The following is a 25,835-nucleotide window of genomic DNA, read 5'->3' on the forward strand; positions in this document are numbered from 1 at the left end:
TTATTTTTCCAAGAGCATTTGTAGAGGTATCTGTGTGGTGATTAAACCCAAAGTAGCCCTTGTCCCCTCTCCTGTACTCAGTCCCTGCCTGCCCTGGGCCACGCTCCTGCTGAGCATGATGGGTGAGGGTCTCCATCCCCAGGGCGTGGTACAGTGGGGTTTTCTGTAACTCCCACTTCTGTTAAAGCAGGAAATCTAAAACATAGAATGCTTAAGAATGTGGTCATAGGCCATGTAGATAGGAAGAACTAAAATGATGTTGGTAGGCAGCTTAATAATACTTGACAGTTGTGAGACCCAGATAATACAGACTTTGGGGTTTTTTTATTAATGTGCTTCTGTTTTCACCCTTGTATGTTTCAGAATTAGTCAGAGAATCATGAATAATAGGTGATAAGGCAAAAGGTCAGGTATTGATTGATGTAGCTGAACTCATTGGTAAGAATTGAGGAAGCTAATGACATTTATTTTTTGATAAGTTTTTGAAATAGATACTTAAGTTACAAAAGTTACAAGTACTTTTCTGGTTGTGGAAAAAAATAGGCCTAATAAACCCCTAACAATGGTGACTGATGGTTGTTTGTCTCCTGTGTGAGCAGTGGGTATGCATTACCTGAAAATACTTCATTATGTTAGCATTTTAAAGGAGGGTCAAGTTTCACCAAAAAAATTATTGTTCATTGTCATAAATGGTAATTTTCTTTTTTCCTTTTTTTTTAAGTTCATATCTTTCGAGGTAGAATTGACCAATAAAATTATAAGGTATCTAAAGGGTACCTTGTGGTGCTTTGATATATGTATACATTGTAAAAGGATTCTCCCGGTCTAGTTAATTAACACATCCATCACCTCATATATTTATCTTTTTTTCTCAAGAACATTTAAGTTCTCTGTTAGCAAATTGCAATTATAGAATACCATGTTATCAACTATACAGTTACATATTTCATCTTAGATCCTCAGAACCTAGAGCTGAAAACTGATCCCTCTTACCAGCCTCTTCTTATTTGCCTTGCCCCTGCAGCCTCTGGCAACCGCTTTTCTACTCTGTTTCTATGAATTTGTCCTTTACAGGTATTTCTCCATTGCTGATATTTGTCTCATCACTTCATTACTGTGATGTGTTTGAGGTTGGCCTAAGACAGTGTCAATTCCAACTCCAGTGTAGTTATTTGAATTTTATTTGTTTTATCATTAATACCGTGTAATAAAATCGGCTTATTAAACTGACAGTAATTTTCCCAAATGATAGTACTCAGGTATCACTTAACTTTCACAACCTCCTTTCTGGTGTAATGAGTGTTTAGGACACCTACAAGGAAACTGAGGAGGGTTTAGCAAAAGTTAGCAATGTGGATACTCTTATGGCTTGAGTGGTAAATTATGTGTAAAAAAATGGCATTTTGCCCTGGCTGGTGTGGCTCAGTGGTTGAGCACGAGGCTGCAAACCAAAGGGTCTCCAGTTCCATCCCCAGTCAGGGCATGTGCCTGGGTTGCAGGCCAGGTCCCATGTAGGAAGCACACAAGAGGCAGCCACACATTGATGTTTCACTCCCTCTTTTCCTCCCTTCCTTCCCCTCTGTCTAAAAATAAATAAATAAAAGCTTTAAAAAAAAAAATAGCATTTCCTGGATTATAGCTGAAGCAACAGAATTCCCAGTTTTCCCTATGAAATGTCCTCGGCATGAATGAGTGGTACTGACCTGTAGTCTGGACTTTGGAATACTGATTTTGCCCAGGCATTTCACTTAGTTAGCACTTAGTAAAATGAGTTGCTTGGTGATTAACTCTTGAGAACTGGTTGATAAACTCACATTTTAAGGTATTTTTCTTAATGTGGTTTTATGGGGTGGGGAGTTACCTCACCTTGGAAGGAAGGATGAAAAAATAATAGGTATCCTTCTTAAAAAATGATGGCAAAGGGAGTGGAACAGAAAACGCTAGATTTATTATAAAGTATAAAATTCTATTTTTCTTGAGAATTGCCATCTACTAACAAATCCTGTTCAGGATCCAGTAAAAAGAAGGTACACTGAAGAAATTATGTGTGTCTCACACCAAATAGGATGGCTGTTGTCAAAAAAACAAAATAACTAACATTGGTGAGGATACGGAGAAGTTGGAACACTGTGTACTACTTATAAGAATGTAAAATGGTGCAGTTGTTTTGGAAAATAGCTTTGTGATTCCTCAAAAATGTAAAAATAGAAGTACCAATATGATCCAGCAATTCCCCAGGTGCATACCCCAAAGAGTTGAAAGCATAGTCTTGAAAAGATATTTACACACCTATATTCATAGCAGCATTAGTACATGGTATACACTGGAAGGCATTTTCTTTTTTTTTCTTTTTTAAGATTTTATTTATTTAGTTTTAGAAAGGGGGAAAGAGAGGGAGAGAAACATCAATGTGTAGTTGCATTTCACACGCCCCCTGCTAGGGACCTGGCCTGCAACCCAGGCATGTGCCCTACACTGGGGATCGAACTGGCGACCCTTTGGTTCACAGGCTGGCACTCAGTCCACTGAGCCACACCAGCCAGGGCAACACAATGGAATATTTTTCATGCTATTTATTTATTTTTTCATTTTTTTTAATCCTCACCTGAGGATATGTTTTGATTTTACAGAGAAGGGAAGGGAGAGAGAGAGAGAAGTATCGATGTGAGAGACAAAACATCGGTTGCCTCCCGTACATGCACTGACTGTGGGTTGAACCCACAGTCACAAAGATGCACAGGGCAAGGTGTGTGGCCTGACCGAGAATTGAACCTTCAACCTTTTGGTGTGCAGGATGACGCTCCAACAAACTGAGCCACCCGACCACAGCTTTTTCAGACTTTTTAAAAAGGAAGGAAATTCTGACACATACTACAACATGGATGAGACTTGAGAACATTATGCTCAGTGAAATATGCCAGTCACAACAGGTCAAATGCTGTAGAAGTCTTATATGAGGTTCATAGAAAAGTCAGATTTACAGAGACAGAAAGGAGGATGGTAGTTGCCAGGGGCAAAGGGGATGGGGAGTTAGTCAGTTTTAGATGAAAAATTTCTGTGGATGGATTTTGGTGATGGTTGCACACAACATTGTAAATGTACTTAATGCCACTGAACTGTACACTTGAAATTTACCATTTTAACCAATTTTAAAGTATATTTTACCATACTTTAAAAAGAAATCATGTAGTATATTTTGTGCATGAGCTTCTGCTAATACTTGCTGTAATGACTCCAAAAAGTGGTAAACGCTGCTCTGGGGCACTGGGCTGTTTGGTGGGCAGTGGAGCCAGCAGCCTGAGAAAGAGACCTGGCCAAGGGAGCCCTGCAGCCAGCAGTGGGGAGCTTGCTGCTCGCATGCTCCAGGGCTGGGCCAGGGCACAGGAGGGTCCTGGGAGCAACCAGCCAGGGAAGAGAACAAAAAGCCAGTGACGCCCCCCCGCCCCGACCCCCATCTTTGGGTACTTAAGTGTCTTTCTTCACTTGCTGGTTCTCTGGAATAAACATCAACAGATACTTTAAATTTATGTTTTGAAAATAACTTGCCTACACCTTCTGGTCTTTAAAATGTATTCCAGTAAGTACTGTGGACACATGAAGATCTTTCTAGGCTAAAAAGCTGACATCATTAGTATCTACTACAGTGGGAGCTGGGATGTACCGAGAACCACTGGAGTCTTTTTGTAAACCCGCAGAAATAGGATTCACAATACGTGGCATCCTAGTAGTATGGCACTACCTTAAAACACCAGTCTTCTTATGATTTTAAGTTTTCTCTCTCTTTTTAAATGGCACTATATAATCTAGTGCAGGTCTATTTTTGAACCCCTGTAAAAACTTCATTCATTCTCTCGACTCTACTGACTCAGCATGGCACAAATGTAGAAGAAAAGCAAGAATGTCCAACATTTAGTCCACATGGACCAGGTATCGGGTCCTTGATCTATCCATTGTCACATTTTTCCCTACCAAAGTCCTGACCCCATTTACAAACACAGAAATGCTGGTCAAGGAAGTTAAACAACCTCCCCCAAAGTCACCCACCTTGGTGCTGAGGCTGGATTTCATGCCCTGGCCTTCTCCCACTGGGTCATTTTCAGAAATGGGTTACATTGGTGACCACAAAGGGAACCTTCAAAAATTCAAAGCTGTAGAGGCTTTACAGGCCATAGGCTTTGACCGTTATCCAATAAAATTTGAACACAAATCATAAAAAGACCCTCTCCAAAATAACCCATGAAGCCAAGTTCACAGGGGTGTTAGTGATTTGACTCAGCTATTCAGCCACCTTCAGCAGGAGTGGCTGCAGGAATGTGTCATCCGCTCAGAAGACAGCAGCAGAGAGGCCTGCTCCCCACGCACCTGTGTTTTAGAATTGGGAAACTTTTGCCTTTTAATTAGTCCAGGCTTCATTTACCCCATCTCTAATGAAATATTTTAAAAAAGACAAACTTTCCCAGATATACCTGGAGAATTGGGAGTTTCTCCCTTAGTATTTTCATTTACCAGTTTATCAAAATGAAATTGAAGCTCAGTTCTTGTTTATCAGCATCTGCTTCACCCTTAGGATTTCTTTTTTAAGTTATGCTACAAAATTCTGCTCCCAAGGAACACTACCAGTCAGTAGAGAGCAATAGATGAAGCCTGGGATTGTGATAAGACAGTTCTAGGGTGTTTGGATCCTAGCTCTGTGGATTTGGATGAGTTATTTACTGTCTCTTTGTCCTGGCTTCCTCATTTATTAAATGTATCTGTCGGTAATTTCAGAGGTTCGCTGTAAACAGCTGATATGCTAACATGTGTTGGTTGCCACAGGACCAGGTGAATGTCAGTGTCCTGTCTGTAACCAAGTGCCCCTCCAGCACTCTGATGTCAGCCACACTGGCACCTCTCCCTCTCTATGGAAAAAGGGTGTGTTGAGCCAAACGCTATGGTTTATTTTCTCTTTTACATGTAATGTATCTTTGTGCCTTAGGGAAGTAGTGAGACCTTGACTCTTGTCACAGCTTAATTAACTTCCTCAGAGTTGGAACAGCCACTAGATTCCATACTGTGTCCTACTTAAAGTTGAAGTGTGTTAGCTGTGATTAGCGACACTGCTTGTGAAAAGCCACCAGCTGGCCTTTCTGTCCCCCAAAGGATACACAGGTTCCTGCCAACTCTTGTCAGATTTGTCAGCATCTGGCACGTCCTTGGTCTGCAACACAACTTGAAACTTTAATGAAGAATTTATAAGGTATTTTAGTTACTTCTAAAACTGCTTCTTTGAGGTGTCCTGAAGTATTTGCAGGTATATGCCAAGAGAGGAAAACATTGTATTGTAATAAATGAGGGAAAGCATAGAAAGTATTCCCTTTCTGGACTGGCCTTGGCATACTTACTCACTGTGTTAGCTTCCTGGTGCTGGTGACGCAACTTGCCCCATGCTGAGTGTCTCTGAGGAGGTGCTCTACACCTAGGGCTTGAATCACAAGGAGCAGACACCTGGCCCATCTTCCTCACCAAGGAACCCTTGTGCCTTGGAAAACTGCCAGTTGTATGGTAAATGCTTAATAAATCCTGACTGAAGGAAGGGGTCACTAGAACCCAGCCCCCCGTCACATGTATAAAGTGTGGTGTAGTATACAGAGGGTTTTAAGTGTGGTTCCCATCCTTGTGTCCCTTCCATGTGGGCGGTGAGCTTTCCTCACAAGCTCCTCAGTGAGGTGCTGTTAATACCCCCCTTGTTACAGAGGAAGCCACAGGGCTAAGGCAGCACAGCAGGACTCCAGCCCTATCTGCAAGAATTAAACTCCAGCCTCTTAAGTACTGCATTACCATGTTCCTGCTGAGCACCTATTGAGGCTGGGCAACGATGGCTATCCCCATTTTACAGAATAAGCTGGAGTCCAAAGTGGACGTACAAATGATTCAGCTAAGCTTAGAATCTCAGATTCCTGACTCATGTCCTGTATTTGCAGTTATGACCAAGTGGTTCAGCTTGATCCCTGAGACCTCTTTGGAAATATCTGTGACCATTTTTGGATGTTGTAGGAACACAGGCTATTATGAGCAGTATGTAACCCAGCGAGATGTAGTTAACAGGATTGTTTTTAGAAAGAAAATAGGGTCCTAGAAACATTTCCCAAGGTCTCAGGGGTGAAATCTGCACTCTTACTCGACAGGCCGTTCCCTCCAGAATGGACCTGCAGCCGGCCTTTCCCTCCTCTGTTGGCAAAGAAAAGACAGAGTAAATGTTGGCAGGAACTTGGGATGATGGTGTGGGGCGAGGGGAGGGTACTTTACTTCACATTGAAATACATACCCTATTCACTTTTTATCTTAAATTTCTCTCTGGAGTCATATATTCTTAATTCTTCTGCTTAGTAATGTGTTCCTACCCCTGGTTCTTGCTTACACCTTTTTGGCCTGGAGTACCCTCTGATGACTTTTCATCTCTGAAGACTGAAATCAGTTTCCTTTTCCTTGTCCCCTTCCCCACTGCTGTTCTTTATCACAGCTCCCTGCCAGTTACCTGTCAGCGGTCCAGCATCACCTCTTTCCATCACCCCTACTTATGGGAAAGGTGCCCCCCTATATGGGTGCTCTTCTTTCCCACTTCTGTGGGGTCCCTGAGGGCAGGGCTCTGGCATTTTACAGCAGGAGCCAGGAAGGCAGCCGTCCGTGGCCACAGCTCTGCTCCTGAAAAAGCTGACTGTGTTCCTGGTTGGCTCAGGAGCATATGCTTCCAAGTCAGTCTCCTTTGATGAAAGTTTTGGGGAAATATGGGATCAGGTATTAGTTGAGTTTCATAAGCTGAAGCGTTTATAGATTGGTTGACCTGTGTATGTATGATTACCGTGTGGCTAATGGGATTGCTGTTGATGGCTAACAGTCATAAGTGCTGGAGTGATAAGATCATTGTTGTTTGGTGGATTCGATTGGGTGAGGTAGCTGTTGATTGCTAGCCTTCTGCAGTGCTGGGATGAAGCATTTGTTGATTGGATGACTCACTGGAGGGAGGCAGTTGATTGACTGGCCCCCTAAAACTTTTGTATTGATGGGAATCTGTCATAAATCCATTAGAATAGGTTTAAACCCATTGCTGTGGCTGAGGAACAACCAGGCCTTTCCTAAATACAGAGAAACTTTTACTATCACCTGTCCTTGAACCATAGATTTCCTGAGTTGGAATATATCTTATCAAAACACAGACCATACATTAGACCCTCACCCAACCACCCACCTCCAGAGTGAACACATGAGCTCAGATTTGGGATTTGACAGACATGAGCTAATATCTTGACTCCCATTTAACAAGTCACTGAGTCTCTGTGATCCTCAGTCTCCTAAAGGATAACACCTCTATTTCTGAAAGGGGGTGTTGTATTGATTAAATGAGTTCATGTGTGTCAAGTACCCACCATACACTCAACATTTACTTGCCTAAACTGAACATTTGAGTTTTCATAACAGGCCACAGGTCTAGCGACCAGGAATGCAACCTGCAGAGGCCATTTGGTGACTCATGTCCCTCTTACTTGGTTGTTCCCTTCTAAGGTCTGTCAGAATCACAAGCTGTAAAAATCTGAAGCTCAGGCCCCACTCCCAGAGATTCTGATACAGTTGATCTGTGGGAGAGCCCAAGCACTGATATTTTTTAAGCTCCCATGGGATGTTCAGCTCCCATGCCTGGCCAGCTCCTTACCTAAAGTCATGCAGAAAATTAAGAAATTGCTTTGATCGGTCTTAAGGGATGCCCTGCCCTTGTTAAAAACTCTGTTGAAAATTTTGGAATTGAGAAACAAACTTGGGATTCTAATGGGAAATTCTTTGGTTTTTATTCCTATTACTGCTCTCATTATTATTATTTTTTAAAGGGAGCAAAAACCCACCTTTATAATTTTCAAAATCTAACCTGACAGGAAGGTTGGTCAGGATAGAGAGACACGTGGTATGGACTTGACATTTTCTGAAAGTAGATTACAAACTTGTCTACCTTTAGGAAATGAGCTTTGTGTAAACTCTATCCTATTGGTTGTTGTATACATTATATATAAGCTTTATTAAATATTGCCACCTTCTCTAGAGGTTTGTTATCTCTAAATTGTAAACTCACTTTATAAAAGAGGAGAACATGCATTATTTATAAACTTCTACAGCATCTGGCAGAAAGTGTCATGTTATTTAAAAACGGTATTTACACCTCCATGGTAGCAGTGTGCATTGCGTCAGTTGCCTCTATAATCCTAAAGTCATCCCTGTGAAATAATGGGAACTAGAAGGGATTTTAGTCTGGTCTTTCCACTATGCCTTTCTTTCTAGTTTTGAAGAGACTTCTAGTCAGTTGAACTGAATATTGAATTTTCTTGCTGAAAAAATAACTGGCCCTAATTTTACCCAAGAAGTATGGAACTGCTGAAATACTGGACAGTTATCTTCATATTAGTCACTCAGGTATACCTTTTCTATTTATTACTTCCAGAGTTGACTTCCCTAGATATATAACATGCTTTATTTATCTGTTGATGTTAATAGACTTTTTTTTTTAAATCCTCACCTGGGGATATGTTTATTGATTTTATAGAGAGGAAGGGGCGAGGGGAGACACAGAGACAGAGGCCGACACCAATGTGAGAAACATTGATTGGTTGCCTCCTGTACATGCCCCAACCAGGGAATGAACCCGCATCACTTGGTGTACAGGATGATGCTCCAACCGATAAACCACTCAGTCGGGGCAGAAAACTTTACTTTTGGATAATTGTATTATTACAGTTTCATTCTTGGTGTTGTATATTTTATGGATCTTGACAAATGTATAATGACATATAGCCACTATTAAAGTACCATGCAGAATATTTTCACTGCCCTAAAAACCCTAGTGCTGTGCCTGTTCACCCTTTTCTCCCTCCACACCCCTGGAAACCAGAGATCTTTTTAATGTCTTCATAGTTTTGCCTTTTCCAGAATTTCTGTAGCTGGAATTGTTAAAGAAAAAATTAATCATGGCACTTATTGTAGAACCCTGGGGCAGATTATTCAGTGGACTGCTACATGGAAGTTTGGCAGTATAGGACAGAGATTGGGTCCAACTCCAAACACAAGAAGGAAAAGCAGAAGTTTACAGCCTAGGAGCAGGTTGGGGCTGGCCGGCTGGAAAATTCCTAGGAGGAAACATTAAAGGGGGTATTCTGACCAACAGGATTCTTCCTAAAGGCAGACCATCTGGTGGTCAGGCTTCACCTGGGTTAAGGTGAAGGATTCTGGCCAAATCAACTTAGCATGATTCTTGTTAAAATTGGTCAGTGCAAAGATGGATATGGAAGTATGAAAGTCGAGGCCTAGTTTGGGAAGAGGCTTCAGAGGGACCTGACGAACATTTGGTCAAAGATAGAGTCTTTGTAAGAGAATCAGATTTGTTTATTTCATTTGGTTATGTACATTGAAGTTTTCTCCGTGTGTTTTCATGGCTTGATAGCTTTTTAAAAAAGATTACTTTGTAATATTCCATTATCTGGATGTACCACAGTTTATCCATTCATCTACTGAAAGACACCTTTATTGCTTCCAAATTTTTGGCAGTTATGAATGAAACAGCTATAGACATCTGTGTACAGGTTTCAAGGATAATTTTATAGAAAAGCCACAAAAGTAGTACAAAACATTCCTTTGTACCCTTCACTCAGTTTCTCCTAGTATTAACATTTTATACAACCCTGGCACATTTGTCAAAACTAAGAGATTAACATTGATACATTACTATTAACTAAACTTTACGTGAATTTCACCAGTGTTTACCTGGTTTCCTTTTTCTGTTTCAGGATCCAGTGCAGGATACCACGTTGTAGTAATACATTTATTTTCATTTTAATTTATAGGAAAAATTTGGGTGCTTTTTAAATTATTAAATATGTTCATAAAATTCAGCACATACTAAGAAAGTGGATGTAAACATATAAGCTATAAGGATCTGTTGTTGCTTAATTGGATGAACACAATTATATTGTTGTTTAGAATTTTTTGAAAGTTTATTTTTGTCTTTGGCAGAGCCTGCAGAATTCACAGTGTACAAAATTAAGATTTGTTTTATAAGGTTGCTGTTTTTAAACAAAATACTAAAGCTTATTGAAAGAAGGTCATGCTAACATTGATTATTTCAAGATGCAGGAGAAAACTGGTTGCCAAGTTGTAATAAAAGCTGTCAATTGCATAATTTTTCAATTTGATGCAAAGGATGAAGTGTTTGATGGTTCTCTAATGAACATCTCCAAATGTTTGCTGGCAGAAGGACTCCATGAAAGATGACAGAAGAAGTCATTGTTATAGCAAAGTGGGACTACACTGCCCAACAGGACCAGGAGCTTGACATCAAGAAGAACGAGCGCCTGTGGCTGCTGGATGACTCCAAGACGTGGTGGCGGGTGAGGAACGCCGCCAACAGGACGGGCTACGTGCCGTCCAACTACGTGGAGAGGAAGAACAGCCTGAAGAAGGGCTCCCTGGTGAAGAACCTGAAAGACACACTAGGTGAGTGTTCGCTGCATTAGGACCCACGCGAGAACTGAACTACTTCCCGTTAAGGAGAGTGAGAAAGCCTCATTGGCCCTTTTTGAGGAGAAAGTGTTCATCTTTTTAGTTTGTGATTTGTTTGTTTGTTTGTGTGTTTGTTTTTAAAGGGTCTATTTTAAATATTGACATTATTCTAGTTGCCTTGTTTTTTAATCTCCAAAAATTAAGAGACGAAAATGGAGAAATATCATGTCTGTCATTTCCTGGAGATTTTGGAGTTTGGAGTTTTATGTAAGCTGACGCTGCCATGTGTTTTGGGCCCCTGCACATGTCTCTCTCTCCTGACACCAACATTCTAAAGGATCATGAAGTGGAATTACCACCTCCAAAAATATCAACAGCTCCGCCTGTGTCATTCCATCAAGTATTTTCTCTCTCACAAAATCCTGTCCATTTGGCCCTTATGCATAGAAAAGGAGGAGATAGTGAGAAGCACTTTGAACCCAGGTGAATTTCATACCAAAAGTTCTGGACAGTGTCAGTTAATTTGGCAACTGGGCAAGCACCAGTGTGATGTCTGAGGCCATCTAGGGTCACTCAGGTGGGGACTGCTGGGTGCTTAGCTCTGTTGGCTCATGTCCAGCGTTCTTCCCACATGCCTTTCCCTTTTCCGCTTTTGGGAGATGGGAAGGGCCAATTTTAATCACCTGAAGTTAATGGCAGCCAACTTTGCCTTTGTATTTTGTATGCATATCAGGCTGACTTGCACTAGTTACTGCTCCAGATTATGTGAGAAAATAACTTTGAGGGCCTTTTTGAAGAATAAATGAACTGAGCTGCCATTTAAAAAAAGTTATTGTTGCTGCCTTATGTAAGTATCTTGTTGCATATGAGACTGCGGGTTATCACTTAAGAGTTTACTATTGAAATAAGTCAATATTATCACCCATGCTATGTTTACCTGAGTTTTTCCTCTTTATTTCTAACAAGGTAATTATTTTTTCCCATTTAGGGGAGAAGGTGACAGGTGGGGAAACTGAAAAGGAAATTATACTAAATGTAGTGGGTGTTGCAAAATATTTGTCTTTCATTTCACAGTCTTGAAAAGTCTACTAACTCTTCAAAACCATTTAAAGTCTTTGTTAATTGGATAGTACACTTGTATTAGAGATTAGGTTGTGCCCGTGATTTGGGGAGAAAAATGAAACAAAGGCCTGTGTAGGAGACACACCGGCTTACCAGCTCTCCGAGATTCTAAGCCTGATGTTGAAATTTCATTTTTCATGAACAATCTGATTATTTTTCCACTAAACTGACATCCCTTTATCTTTGTTTTCCAAGCAAGTCACTGGAAAGAAATATTGTTGTACTATTCTTACACCTTTTAATTAACTGTGGTAAAGAAATGTAAGTAGCATGAATAGGTAAATACTTTGAGTGGCTGAGCATAATAATTTTATGTATGTTTTCCAATTTCAGCTTTTCACCTGCAAAGTGCCTTTTTTTTTTTTTGAGCTACTAAACATTGTTAAGTAGTTCTGTCTTTTTATTCTAATTTTAAAAAATATACTCTCAAGATTCTAGTAAAGAATGAAATGTCCAGAAACTGAGTGAATGAAACACTGGGGGAAAAAATAAGGCAAAGCAAGCACTCTGATTTATCTAAAAATTTCCTTGAATAACTTGTCTTTCTCTTCCTTCAGTGTTTAGGAGGAGAGGAGACAAAGCCTCATATTGAAACTGTTCACCACGTCTTTCACCCAGTGTTTAGTTTTCCCACTAGCTGTGATCAGAGCGGTGACCAGGTCAACATGGGCATGTGCTGAGGGCTCTCAGAGCAAGGCAGGCTGGTTCACCCTCCTCATGCTGGGTGCTGGGCCCCACCCTGCCTCTGACAGATGGCCTCCCTGCTCTGCTGGAACACTTCTACTTCTAAGTCAGCCAGTTCCATTTTTGGAGATCACAGATTGTTAGAAAGCTCTTCCTTAAATAGAATCAGCTTGCTTCTCACGTGCCCTCGAGAGCTGTGCTGAGTGAAGTGTGCTCCCCTGGAGAATGACCGCTCTCCTCCAGGCTCAGTCCCCACTCAGGCACACACTGCCTTGGAAATGTTTGTACTGAGCACTGTACAAATAAAAACGCATATGCAATCATATTTTATCTGTTAGTAACTGTTGTTAGTCATAGTCTGAAAGTCGGTATTTACATCTCCGTAGAGCAGTGCCCCGCTTTGTTGTATGTCTTTTTGTTTCGATGTATCTATCATGCTCCCCCAAAGCCTTGCTTTTGTTGGACAAGGAGAGACCTTGTTACCTCAGCATAAGTTTTTGTTGCCCTTTCGAGCAATATCAAAGAGAAGGGAGTCCTCTGGCAAGAATCGCCACAGTGGAGAGGCTTCTTACATCGCCACAGCCAAACTTGACATTGTTATCAAGAAGGAAAGTAAGAAGACCTTCTGCAGTTCCCCTGCCTCCCAGAGGTCTCTGTTGCTAAAAAAAAAGATTGGAGCTAAAGCGGTCATGGCTTCCTGTTTGCTGTTACCAGTGTGCTGTCAGAATTATAGTATGTTTTAGAGTGGTATCACAGTATCATCCACAGTTGTAATTTGTACTGCTGGGGAAATCTACCTTAATTCCTAAGTCTACAATAAAATTCCCTAGCAGATGCCTTGTTTGGAAAAATAGCACCAGACTTCTCAGCAAAGTCACAGTGTTACAAGTGTGTTTATATCTCTAATTGCAGATAACTGTAGCTCTATCAAGTTCTCTCCTCTGTTCTTGTACTCATCTGGTATGTTGATGTTGGCAGTACATTAATCACATGTAGTACTTGGTTAGAGTGACTTTGAGAAAGCAGTATCTTTCACAAAAAAATCTGTTAGGAAAGGGTGACCATTTCTTCTTTTCCTTTAATAATTTGTAATTGGATAAAACAATATGAGTCCTTACTTGCTCATGGGCAAAACATTTCTATATACTGGATCTCCTCTCATAATTCATCTTATGATCATGAATAGTCGAAAAGAATTTGTCCATAGATAGCAAGCATCAGTTGTTAAGAACCGTTGCCACCAGCAGTGCTCAGTTGGTATTTTGAAGGCTTCTGACTGCAGAGCCCTCCAGCCCCGCAGTGAGGAGTGTTCTTGGGCTACCATCTGGCCTGGAAATGGCAGCCTGAGTTATAAAATCCCTGGTATTAGATGTTGTAAAGTGCAAAATATTTAGATGTGAGGAAGCTGATTCCAAGGAGGTCTTTTTTGAAAGACTTTCCTTTGGGCTGCTGAAGAGCAGTGTTTGTTACCACTTTGTAACAGCTGGAACCCACCAAAACCCCAAAGGGTAACTCTTCTCAATGACTAAGTCCACGTGCCGACTTAGGGTGCACAAAATGATACAGTTCCATCTATAATGCCTGATCCAAGGCACACATGCCCATCGTTAGGCTTCTGGATCCAAAAGTGACATGCCACAAGGTTTGCTCCTTGAACATTTGTCCCAAAGTGACCATACGGCTACATAGAAACCTCTCTGTGATTAGGACTCCCACCTGTGATTCTAAGCCAGACCTAGGAGCAGAGTGGAGTTGCCAAAAGGGACTCCTCAGTGCTTGTGCTGGTTTGAGCTAATGGCTTTTTACCAGGAGAAGGTGATTCTTGTGATTGAAATTCACAAGGTTCTTAGAAGCATGTCTATGCTAAGATTGACTTTGGAGTAGCTAAGTGGCTTCTCCAAGAATTCATTAGTCATAGTTACCCAGCAGAGATGGGACTTCAACTCAAACTTGAATTTCTTCTACTATAGCAAGTTGAATATCAGGATTTAGTAGATGGGCATTTGCTAGGGCTCTGTGGCAGAGTAAAGCACTTAGAACATTAGAGGAAATTTTAGTGACAACCAGTTCTTATTTTAGAGCTGAAAACTTACTAACAAAACTTGCTTAGCATCCTGGAGTTAAGTGGTAATAATGTATCAATGTTCATTGCCTGATTTTGATACTTGGATTGTGGTTCTGAAGGATAATGTCCTTGTTTGTGGAAAAACACACAAAGTATTCAAATGATTGGGACATCATTTGGGTAACTTGCTCTCAAATGGCAGGGAAAAAAACATTCTTATAAAGGTTCTGTACGTTAAAAAAAACAGACATATACAAGAGTGGTTTGGAGACCCCACCAGGATATAAAGTTGGCTTGTGGGAGAGGAAACATAACTTGGGCTTCCGAACTCTATCTGCATACTTAGAGTGTTCCAGTGCCTTACATTTGGTAAAAGCCTTTCAAAGATCAATGGGTATCACTGAGCACCTACTGAGATTGGACCTGAAACACAAGATTAACACCAGTATAGGCATGTCCAATTGATTCTTCATCAGAATGGTTTCCTCCAGTATACTTGACCCAGAACTTTATATAGTCAGCAGGTTCTCTCCATATCACCAGCTTCCATGTAAGGAAATCCCTGCTTCTTGCTGGATCAGCCCAGACAGTTTTGAGCCAGTTTTGAGCCAGTTCAATATATGCTTTTTTGTTACAATGGAGAGAGGGAGAAGCAATGGCCAGAAACAATCTCCCAGACTCACAGCCTCCATGGTAGTACAGGATGTGGGGGAATTTTCATTTAGACACTGTGGGATTGTGGGTCTTTGCTGTGATTATAAATGTCCTAAGCAGGTCTGAACCTGGGCATGTGATTCGTTATGAATGAAATGTGAGTAATGAGTGTCACAGCCGAGGGAGCCGAGTCTGAATTTCAGTTGTCTCTTCCTCACTCCGTCGCTTGGAAATCCCTTCTAAGCCACTTTATTCCCTGCTGAGTGAATTTTGAAAGTAACCAAAGGCTTTGAAATAGGGATGCAAACATTATGTAGGGATAAGCACTTTGTAACAGGGTATATGCTCAGATCAGAAGAGGACGCCTGGCTGGACATTACTTTATCTGGCAGGACATAAAGAAAGCATAAGGTTTAGATCCTGACTCCCTGAAGCTTGTGACATAATTGGAAAAATGACACACGTACAAAGAGGCAGTCCTCATTTGAACAGTGGCATGGTCCCTGCCTATTCCACTGGATACAGGGGCTGGATGGTGCAGTTCAGGCCTCTCTCCTGCCCTTCCGGAAGCAGCATAGCATAGCTGGTAGCAGGGGGTGGGAGGAACCCACATTCAAGTCCAAGCTTCACCGCTAACTAGTTGAGCAGCTTCCTATAAGCTATTGAAAGCTAAGCCTCAACTGCATCATCTGTAAAATGGGATTAGTGATTACTTGTTTCATGAAATGTTGAAAATTGAATGTAGTTGTTCATGTAAAGAATACCAGGGCTGAGCTGAGACTTAGGAGAGGAGGTGGAGCTTTAGTTGAGGGCAGAAGAACACAAGTGAATATAGAAGCTGAAAGCCACAGACCTGTTGAAGGACATTGAGCCAGCTGACCAGAGTGAAGGAGAACATTGGGGAGTCCTGAGTGATTGAAGTACATCACACAATATAGGTCCCAGCCGCAGTCCTGATGATGTTTGAAAAAAGAACCCTCTCCCAAAGATTTTCCACATTGCAAATAGAGGGTGTACAGTTGGCTTCCTGATCCCGGGTGTCAGGAAGAGACTGGAGGGAACCAGTCGGTCAGCAGGAGGCTGGGAACAAGCACTCAGTGTGACTTAGGGCTGATGTTGGAAGTCCCAAGCTCACCATGGGAACGGAACATGACAGATCCAAGGAATTTTGAAGGAAAAGCCTAGAGTCACTGTTGCCTGGATATAGAACAGTTGGATTAGAGTCATGAGTGACTCAAGGGCTTTGCGTGTGAATGAATGACCAGCAGAATGACCAAGAGAACTGGGGAAGTAGGAAGAGAAACAGGCCCCGAGGAAAGACCCACTTGAGTTTGAGGTGATGGCAGGACATCGGTAAAAATGTTCATGAATCTCAACTTTGGGAGACATGAAATTTAGCTTTTTGTCATAATGTACTTCCTATTTTTAAGTGAATTTTAGTTTTTTGAATTTCTATACAAATAATTTTCTTTAGGGCCTGCAGTGGAGACCTTACTTTTCTGAAGCAGCTTGTTATGTCAGTACCTCAGCCAAGCTTTCAGGCTTTGTTTTGTCCTGGGGAGGTCCCAGGCCTTCAGCACCCTGTTGAGAGCTGCCACTGTAGCCCTCCCTTGGCAGGAAGGCCCACAGGAGGCCCAGTGGCAGCTGTGCCCAGAGGGCCACAGGAGTCCCCAGCCAACGTCCCCAGCTGAAAAGTGTGTCACCCCACACCCCAAAGACAAACAAAAGTAAATGCAGCAGAAAAATTCAAATCAAGACTTCCAGACTGATTTTATATGTTTTTCCAGAGCGAACAGTGAATGATTTCTCTTTGAGAGCCTGATTTGTGCCAGATACTGTGCTAGGTGCCCGCTACATTTTTGTTTAATCCTCACAATAACCCTAAGAGGAACATAATCTTTTTTTTAGAAAAAAAGATTTTATATATTTATTTTTAGAGAGAGGGGAAGAGAGGTACGGAAACATCAATGTGTGGTTGCGTCTCATGTGCCCCATACCAGGCACCTGGCCAGCAACCCAGGCATGTGCCTTGACTGGGAATCAAACCAGCGACCCTTTGGTTCACAGGCTGGCAGTCAGTCCACCGAGCCACACCAGCCAGGGCCATAATCATTTTTCACATGGAAAAAATTGAGGCTCAGAAAGTTAAGTGATGTGCCCAAGAATACACAGTAAGTGATGGGGTTGAAATTCAGAGCAGGTCTCCCTGATTTCAACATTTACAGAGATTGATTGCTTCAAGAATTAGGGATTCAGAGCCGGGGGTGGGATGATCACTGCTTGGCATGGTTATTGGTGAATTCAGTCATTCCCTGGCACAGCAGTTGTGGTTTCCATCCTTGCTGTGGCCCCTTGAATACTAGGGGACCAGGTCCTTCGGTGAGCATTTCTTGCTCTTTGGCCTCAGGGGAGTCACTTATTAATAACTTTGCCTGATTCCTTCAAGTTGAGGTGAGCAGGGGCCATTAATTAACATGACTCAGAAGCTGAATGTCCCAGGCCCATATCTCCTTTCTTGTCAATTGACTTTTACTTCAGCACCACTTCTGTGAGCAGCAAACATGTACTGTGGCTGCTGCAAGCACAGTGTTTCAGCCATCTTTGTCATTCAGGGCTGCTTTGTATGACAGGTTTTTGCACACAGCTCTTCCTCAAAATCATCATCTCTGAAATACCTGGGTTTTATACAGCCTTCATTTTAGACAGGCATACTTATTTTAAAATTGGGAGAATAAAAAAAAAATCACCTCTGGTTTTTATCACCCAGTAATACTGTGTCTGTAAGCATTTCTGTCTATTTGCCCAGTATTTATACACATATATTATCAAAATCACATTACAGGGGTAGGTGACTTCTTACTGTTATGAATACTAGACGTCACAGGGCAGTTAGTCCAGGAAATACCAAGCTCTTTCCTGATCTTGACACATGCTGGAAGGGAGATTCAGTGAGCAAGCTTGCATATGCTTCCTGGTGCATCAGATGAGTGCATGTATTTTGTGTACTTTATAAACCATGTAAGAGGAGATGCTGATTCTTTAGAGTGCATCTGTCTTCGAAGTAGTTTGTTTTCTCAGTCGAATGTTCTTCAAGAAGAGAAAATTACTATTAGTCTTTCTGCATGTCACTTAAACAAACTTCCTAAACTGAGTCAATCTCTAAGCAATGGATTCTTCATTTCAATAAAGAATGCAAGGCCAAACCATTCCCCATGAAAAGTTTGTATGTAACACGTGAGAAGAAGATTAAGATATCTCAATTTGTTTTGATTTATTTTTATTTATTTTGATTTATTTACTTATTCAAAGGACCTTGATAATTTCTGACCCTCATTAGGGTGTTATTATAACAGTAAATGTAAAAACTGGATTTTTTATCAAAATTAAAAGACAATTTTACTTTGAACTAAGGAAAGCTATTTGGCTAGTAATCATAGTTCTTATAGACCACTTTGCAGTTCTGTAGCTTGCAGAACAAAGGAAAGCTTCGTGACTTGATCTCAATTTGATTTTAAACTTTCCTCTTCAACAAAGAACAATCTCTTCACATTAAGACTCTGGCTTCTTAGAATTGCATTTAACACATCAGATATACCTTTTCATTCTTTGTTATATAATCTACCGTCGTATGAACATAAATTAAATATCAGGTATCATAATTGGGAATTCTTTAGATTTCTAAGATTGTTCACAGGGGAAATGACCTGCCAAATGTATTTCTTATATAATGTGGAAACTTTTACAGTAATTGTGATGCCAGCCACCTAAAATAAACTTGGATTTGTTTTTGTATATTGTAAGCCTTTAAGTTTTAGAACCAAAAATGTAAAACAACTAACAACAGATTAACAGGAGGATAATTAGAAAATACAGACAGATTGTTAAAAAGAATACCAGTGGGAGGAAAGCTAAGAGAGACTGGGAAATGGTGAGGGAGATAAAATGAAGGGAAACTGGTGTGCAGTTTTACATGGGTATGTGAAACCAAATTGCTCTGTTCTCTGGTCCAGGGGGTACCCCCTCCTGTCCTGAGGAAGGACAAAAATATCAAGTAATGTATTTCCTAACAACTGGCATCTTGGTTGCTTCTTACTATTGTTGTACTTCACTTCTATTTTCTAAAGAGCGTAGAACACACCCTTTTCTGGTGAAAAGGGTGAAATTTTTTTTCTGGTGAAATTTTAGAATAAAGAAACATGAACTTAAAATGCTTAGGAATTAAGGTACAATCTTCCAACCAATGCATTTTGTGACTACATTTCCCCATATGACATGCTCTCCTTTTAGACCCTATCGACATGTCTCAAATGTTCATTTTTTCTATTACATTGTCCTGTCTGTGCCTGGTGACAGGCACAGGTGCACAGGGGGTGTTTGCTTACTGGCATGTGCTGGGATGTGTACAACTGAGCCCCAGAGTGCTGTGAGGCCAGTGCTGGCACCTCCTTCTGTGCCCCCTCTCCCCCGGATACCCCCTCCTGGTGCTCACCACTGCTCCCTGGACGGGAGGGTAGTGTGCATCTGCAGGGCTCCTGCCTGACCCATGCTGGGCCGGGTCTAATGGGTGGGCCTAGCTAGACAGGCTGTGTGTGTTTCTCTGTGCAGCAGCCTGCGTGTACTCAAGTACCCTTTGGTCTAGCAGTTGAGCCCCTTCAAGTTGCCAGTGCTTTTCCCTCTTAATTCAACACTGCCCTCTCTGCTTCTGAAGTCAAATTCTATGACCCAGGTGGTCCTCCCCAGGAAGCCACCTGAGGGCAGCTCTTTGTAACACTTGTTACCGACTGTGGCTGACTGGTTTCCCAGTGGAAATAGGTTTTCCTATGGCAGCTGTCTGCAGGGCATGTCACTTAATTCTACCTTTTTTTTTTTTAAGGAGTAAAGCAGTTGATTGTCTAAGTTGGAAATTTTACAAATGGGTGTTTGGAAGTAGAGCATGAGTTAGTAGTGCAGTTTTAGCTGTTTTTATGCTACTAGGTCGATTAAGTTGACTCAATCTATAATGTTTAATGTGCTCTAAGAAAAACAGTACTGTGAACAAAAATGGCTATGAGGATCAAAAAGGGCCACTTGGCCTTCTTATGGTTCTATGTTTTGTTTTGCTTTTTTTTGTTGTTGTTTTTTCATAGCCTGGTTAGTACAGTTAAGTTGAAAGGCGAAGTTCATTTGATAATATATAGAATTTTAGAATATTAAAAAAGCCCAGAAGATAAGCTGGTACAGAGCTTTTCTCTGAAAATCAGGCAGGTTGAGTGACTTGTCCAAGGCTGCAAAGGTTCCTCACAGCAAAGCCGGGAACAGGCCTCAGAGCCCCAGGCTGAGTGCTGTCCACAAAGCCACAGATGAACGACCAGGGGTGGAGGCAGGAGCCCAGTTACCTCCAAGACCTCCTGGAGCACAGGCAGGGAACGAACCTGCGACCTCCGTAGGACCTGGCTGGCATCTCACTAACCAATGTTCGCCTTATTGAAAGCAGAACGTGATTTCCGGATCATTTGCCTACTTCGACTTGGAAAATGGGGCTCTTTCTTCACTCCCTACATGAAGGCCCGTTTTCCATTATTAAGCATCCTCTCTGCGTTCCATAGGGACCCTGTCTTAAACCAGAGACCAGGAGTGAGGTGAGACCTGCTCCCCGGGTGCATTTTAGGGAAAAAATAGATATGTGTGCATCTCTGTTGAGAATGTACCACTTATTCTTGTCTCCATTGATTCTGCATTTGTCCTCAAGGGGAAAGGAAAACAATTAGATGATATAATAATGGGAATAAACACAATGACCGCTATCATTTGGGTTCTTGCTGTATACTAAACACTACACTAATTGTGATCCTCAGTTATTGGACCCTCCTAATAGCCCACAAAATGTCACTGATATCCCTGTGTTACAAATGAAGAAACTGAGGAGTAGAGATGTTATGGAATGGCCAAGGTCTAAAGCTAGTAGGCACAGAAGCTGGGCTTGGAACGTGGCCTGAGAAAGTTTTCTGGAGTCTGGTTCAGTTGTCTTTGCCAACCACTTGCCACATGCATGAATATGCTGTCCCTTTTCTTGTTTTCATTTATTTATCACATTTTACTTTATTTAGGTATGGACTTGAAAAGATGCTTGCATGTTGAACTTTTGCCACTAGATTGACACGTTAAGTAATGTTGCAGAATTTCCTATCTAATCCTTTTGAATATACGCCCTTTGCATATTTAAAAAATGCTTGTGCTAATGGATCTGGATATATGTGTTGAGATGTACTAAATATGTATTGTCAATTAAAATATTTCATTAAAATTTTAAAAAACATTTTTTCATTGGCATCTTGACCTTCACATTTGATAAAGAATTCTGTAATTCTCAAATATTTTGTTCAGGCTTAAATATTCAGTCATGTTATTGACCTGCCTGCTCACAAATGAATGGGCTTTCTTATAAGAAAGCATAGAAATTCCAGTGCAGAGTTCTGGACTCAGGGGCCCATGCGATGGTGGGCCCTTTGTCCCTGACCCCTGTCCCTCTGAGCTGGCTCCTCATGTGTAGGGAACGTAGGGACAGGGACAGTGACTCGTTCCTTTGTCCTACCTTTAACTGGCAGCCTCTCCCCAATCTGTGTGTATCTGCCTCAGGATGGCAGCTCCTTTCATCTTAGGAGTCTCCTTCATCCCTCCCTTTCTGGACCGCCCCCACCCCCAACCTGCCCTGTACTTGGGAATTTGATATGGCACACAGTACAGTGCCTCATTACACAGTGAGTGGTCTACATGTGAGATGCACAGGCCTGGGAATAGTGAAAGTCAGTCTCCTCAATTCATTCTAGTTTAGGGGGTGAGCATAGAGCCGGGTGCATGATGAACTCATGTACCTCGGACCCCTCCGACACAGCCTTGCTACAGCAGCGCTTTCCACCCTGGCCATTGGACTTCCAGGTGTGTGAGTGCTTGGCACATTAGTAGGCTCTCAGAGTTTTGTTGAAGGATAGAAGAAAGAAAGAGTTATAGGGAGGGCTTGGTGTGGCATGTACTTAGAAGGTTTGCTAATTGCAATATTGGTTCTGCACCTAAGTAGCCTTGTTAACAATCCTGGCAACATGGGTGGGTATCAGTGGAGACGTCAGACTAGAAGGATGGAGAATGCATACAAAACAGTGGCGGTAAGATAGGATAGGAAGCGGAGTTTATTAGCTGAGCAAACATTTATTGAATGTCAGGCCCTGAGGCCACAAAATGACTAAACATGGCCTTTTTCAGGGAGATAAACACAGTGCAGTGAGGGGGTGGTGACGTGGGGTTGGGGAGTGTCCCAGGGCTCTGTGGTGGGGGAGGCAGAGTTTCTCCTGAGAAGTGACATCACATCATTTTAGTGCTGTTTAGAAATCTTCGTGCTCAGCAGACCTTGGGATCGGCCTTGTTTTACTGTGAGGAAAGGCCACAGTAAGTGAGTTCCTTGCTGACACGAGTCCTGCTCATGAGTGCATGGTGTTTTCCCATGGGCCAGATTGCCTGCGATCTGGTCAGGGACACACAGATTGAGCTTTTGGAAAGAGCATTGGTTGTTTTTAAAAGCCAGATTTAAACTTTTAGAGGAAGAAAGTTTCCAGATCCAACTTAATCTTTAGCTTCCTTTGTTTCTAGCACATCCTGGCTGTCAAGAGGATATATTCTTTGCTGTTGTTGTTAGGACCTTGCATAGTGTGGATGGGACTGCTATACAGCAACAATCGTAAGGCTGGGATTTTTTGTGAGTGTACTTGGTGCCCAAAGAGGCACATAAAAGACCTAGAAAGCCATCACAGTTTCATTTAGTCCTTTATCTCAGAAGGACGCAGTGTTTCTTCTTCTTTAAGCATATCTGGTTCCCAGTGGAGAGTCTGTGGTGCCAAGTAGAGTATTTCCTACCAGCAGGACACTTGGAAGAGAGTTAGGTTAGCTTTTTGCTTTGCCTGACACAATTCTGCAAGCCCCGATGGAACATGTCTTTGCTGCAGCGCTGCCCTGCCCTCCAGCTCCATCCTGCTCTCCAGAGTGTTGCCCCGAGAAGTCTTGCACATCTGGCTCACAGCTGATACAGTCTGCCCTCTCGTCTGCACACATGTTCTCTCTTTTCCTGAGCTGATTCGTGTTCAGTGGTCAGTAACTTGAGCCTCTGTGGGACAAAAAAAATAGATGCTGACTGGAGCAGCTGAGTGATGGCCTTGATGCTTGGTTCTGTTTTGACCTAGATCTGGCCTTATCTGAAATCGTTTTCTACGGGTGAGCCTGTCCCACTCTCTTGAGCTGCACTTAGGGGTTGATCTGACAACCATGCCTAAGAAACTGGCCCCAATGAATGCATTTGCACCCATCCTAAGTCAAATCTGAGTGCCTCCAGAAAATTGAGGTTAGATCTTATTGATTGGTTAAGGCCAAATGTCTGTGGTCATCCAGTGTCACAGATTTCTCAATATGGCTTTGTGGTAAATATTTTAAACCCAAGATTCTCTGAGTGTAGGAAACATGTACACTGGCACAGCAGTTAGTCATGACAAGGTAATGATGTCTGTCCCTCCACCACCACCCTACCCTCACTTCCACACCCAAACCTGGCTGCCCACAAAGTATTTCTGTGTTCTTTTCAGTTTACCCAAATGCAGTAGTTCCCCTTTAGCCCCGGTTTCACCTGATGCCAAGTTTCAATTACCTGGGGTCAACTGATATCTGAAAATATTAAATGGGAAGTTCCAGAAATAAACAGTTCATACGTTTTAAATTGCATGCTCTTCTGAGTAGTGTGATGAAGTTTCATGCTGTTCCACTCCATTCCACTGGGATGTTGATTACCCGCATTGTATCCACACTTGACCGTTGGCCACTTCGGCATCTCAGTTATCAGGTAGATTGTCTCAGTATCACAGTGCTTGTGTTTGTCTCCCTTATTTTACTTAATAATCTTCCAAAGCCATTTACGTAACTTTCATTACAGTATATTGTTAAAATTGGTCTATTTTATTATTGTTGTTAATCTCTTACTGTACCTGATTTATAATTAAGCTTTATCATAGGTATGTATATGTAGGATAAAAACAATACAGACAGGGTTTGATTTCAGGCCTCTGCTGGGCATCTTTGAATGTATGCCCCTGTGGATCAGAGGGCCCACTTTTCTAAGTGGGAATAAAGTTTGCCATATTGAAGGACCTAGAATAGGAGAGAAGTGAGAGTGGGGAGGAGAGTACGAGTTTGTTTCCACCCCTCCCCCCCGCCGCCCCGAGCTCTTAATTGAAGTGGCAGAAAGTCAATTTAAAAGTAGATTTAAAGAAAAACAAAAAGGAGGAGGAGGAGGAGAAAACTTAAAGAGGGATTTACCTCACATCATTGGGAACTGTGGTTGAATCGAAGAACTCAACTCATGTCCTCTGGGTTCTGTCCCTCTCTCCCTGGGCCTCATTCCTGCTGTCTCCTTCATTCTTCACATAGACTCCTAAGGGAAGGCTGCTGAGCAGATTAAAACAACAACAGAGAACTGGTGCATTTTAAATGGTCATCTTTTCAAAAACCTTAAGTGTAGTAAACTTAGATTTTCCCTTTATAATTAAAATATTTTGGTCGTAAATGTTAGAACTGGATATTCTCTGGAAAGGAGGGAGCTAATCTTAATGCCATATCTAGTTTTTACTAAATACAAATTGTATGCACCTATTATAATATGAAAAGCTATTAGAAGCCAAACATTATTCCTAACTCTTATATGAAAACTTATTTCAGTCACTTTGTACCTTAATCAAATCTTGTCACATTTCTTAGCATTTAATGATAAAAGCCTTTTGTAATTTTTAGTTGACTTTAATAATAGATCCTAAGTCTAATGGGAGAATCCCCCGCAAATTGATAACCCCGATTCTTAACTTATAAATGATATTTTAAGTACAAGAAAGCTTTCTAGTTAAATCTGGTCTATGTTACAGATCTGATTAGTAACAAAAAGTAAAATGTCTTTGCTATCGAACTCCTAAAACTTGGATGCTGCTGACATAAGTCTGTAAGTCTGTGGTAGAGAATTTTTATGAGTTAATTTGAGCCAAATTGACAGTTGCCAGGAAGCAAAATATTATCGGATTAAGAAAATGCTCCTGAGGGTGGCAGTTTTGCAGCTTATTCTACACATTAAAATCAAAGAAGGAGAGGTAAAGAGGGATACATCAAATCCATTGGTGACAGATTAAGGGGCTGGAGAAAGCAGAGCAGGGAAATCTCTGAGGTGGGGTAAACACAAAGAGACTCATACTTCTTTTACATTGGTGGGTACTGGATAGTTAATACTTAACATTTATAGCACATAGAGATGGTATGTGGGTTGCGGGGGGATAAGATAAAGGGCTCTGTGGTCTCTTGCACTGGTGCCCAGGTTGTGCCCTCAGGGGTGTGGAAAAGGAGATTACTCTGACATTCCAAAGGTATGTTACCTTAGATGCAAAAAGACAATAGACAGGCACCGTTAAGGTTAAAGATTGACCTTTGTGAAGGAAGATGCTGGCCTAGGACATGACCCGCTTTTAGTTAGGAATTTTTATGTTCAGATCCTCTGTGGTTACTGTAGATTTCTGAGTTTGCAAGTCCCACCATGCTGGCCTTCCCTCATCAGATTTAGTATGTGGCCCCTTTTTCATGCACAGTACATTATTCTAAATGAATTGGCTTGAATATATTTCTGAGTGATCAAATTTGTTTGATGTTTATCTTAAATCTCCAGACCACCAGCCGGAGGATGACAGAGCATATTTTAAAGTCATCTGTTATAACATTGTTTTTTCTTAAAAGGAGTATGTAAAAG

The 25,835-nt window shown here is 41.6% G+C and overlaps 1 protein-coding gene across 2 annotated transcripts in view; it reads left to right on the top strand.

Moving 5' to 3' along the window:
* Positions 1-25,835, top strand: part of NCK2 (NCK adaptor protein 2) — a 143,231-nt gene that overhangs the window by 90,373 nt on the left and 27,023 nt on the right. For both annotated transcript variants that reach the window (XM_054585800.1, XM_054585811.1), the window contains exon 3: positions 10,268-10,509. In XM_054585800.1, the coding sequence (XP_054441775.1) occupies positions 10,284-10,509 (226 nt within the window). In that variant the 5' untranslated portion in view covers positions 10,268-10,283. The remainder of the gene's footprint in view (positions 1-10,267; positions 10,510-25,835) is intronic.

Source organism: Pteronotus mesoamericanus, unplaced genomic scaffold, assembly GCF_021234165.1.
Source record: "Pteronotus mesoamericanus isolate MK-2021 breed Mesoamerican mustached bat unplaced genomic scaffold, CSHL_Meso_final contig_121, whole genome shotgun sequence".
Classification (NCBI taxonomy): Eukaryota; Metazoa; Chordata; class Mammalia; order Chiroptera; family Mormoopidae; genus Pteronotus; species Pteronotus mesoamericanus.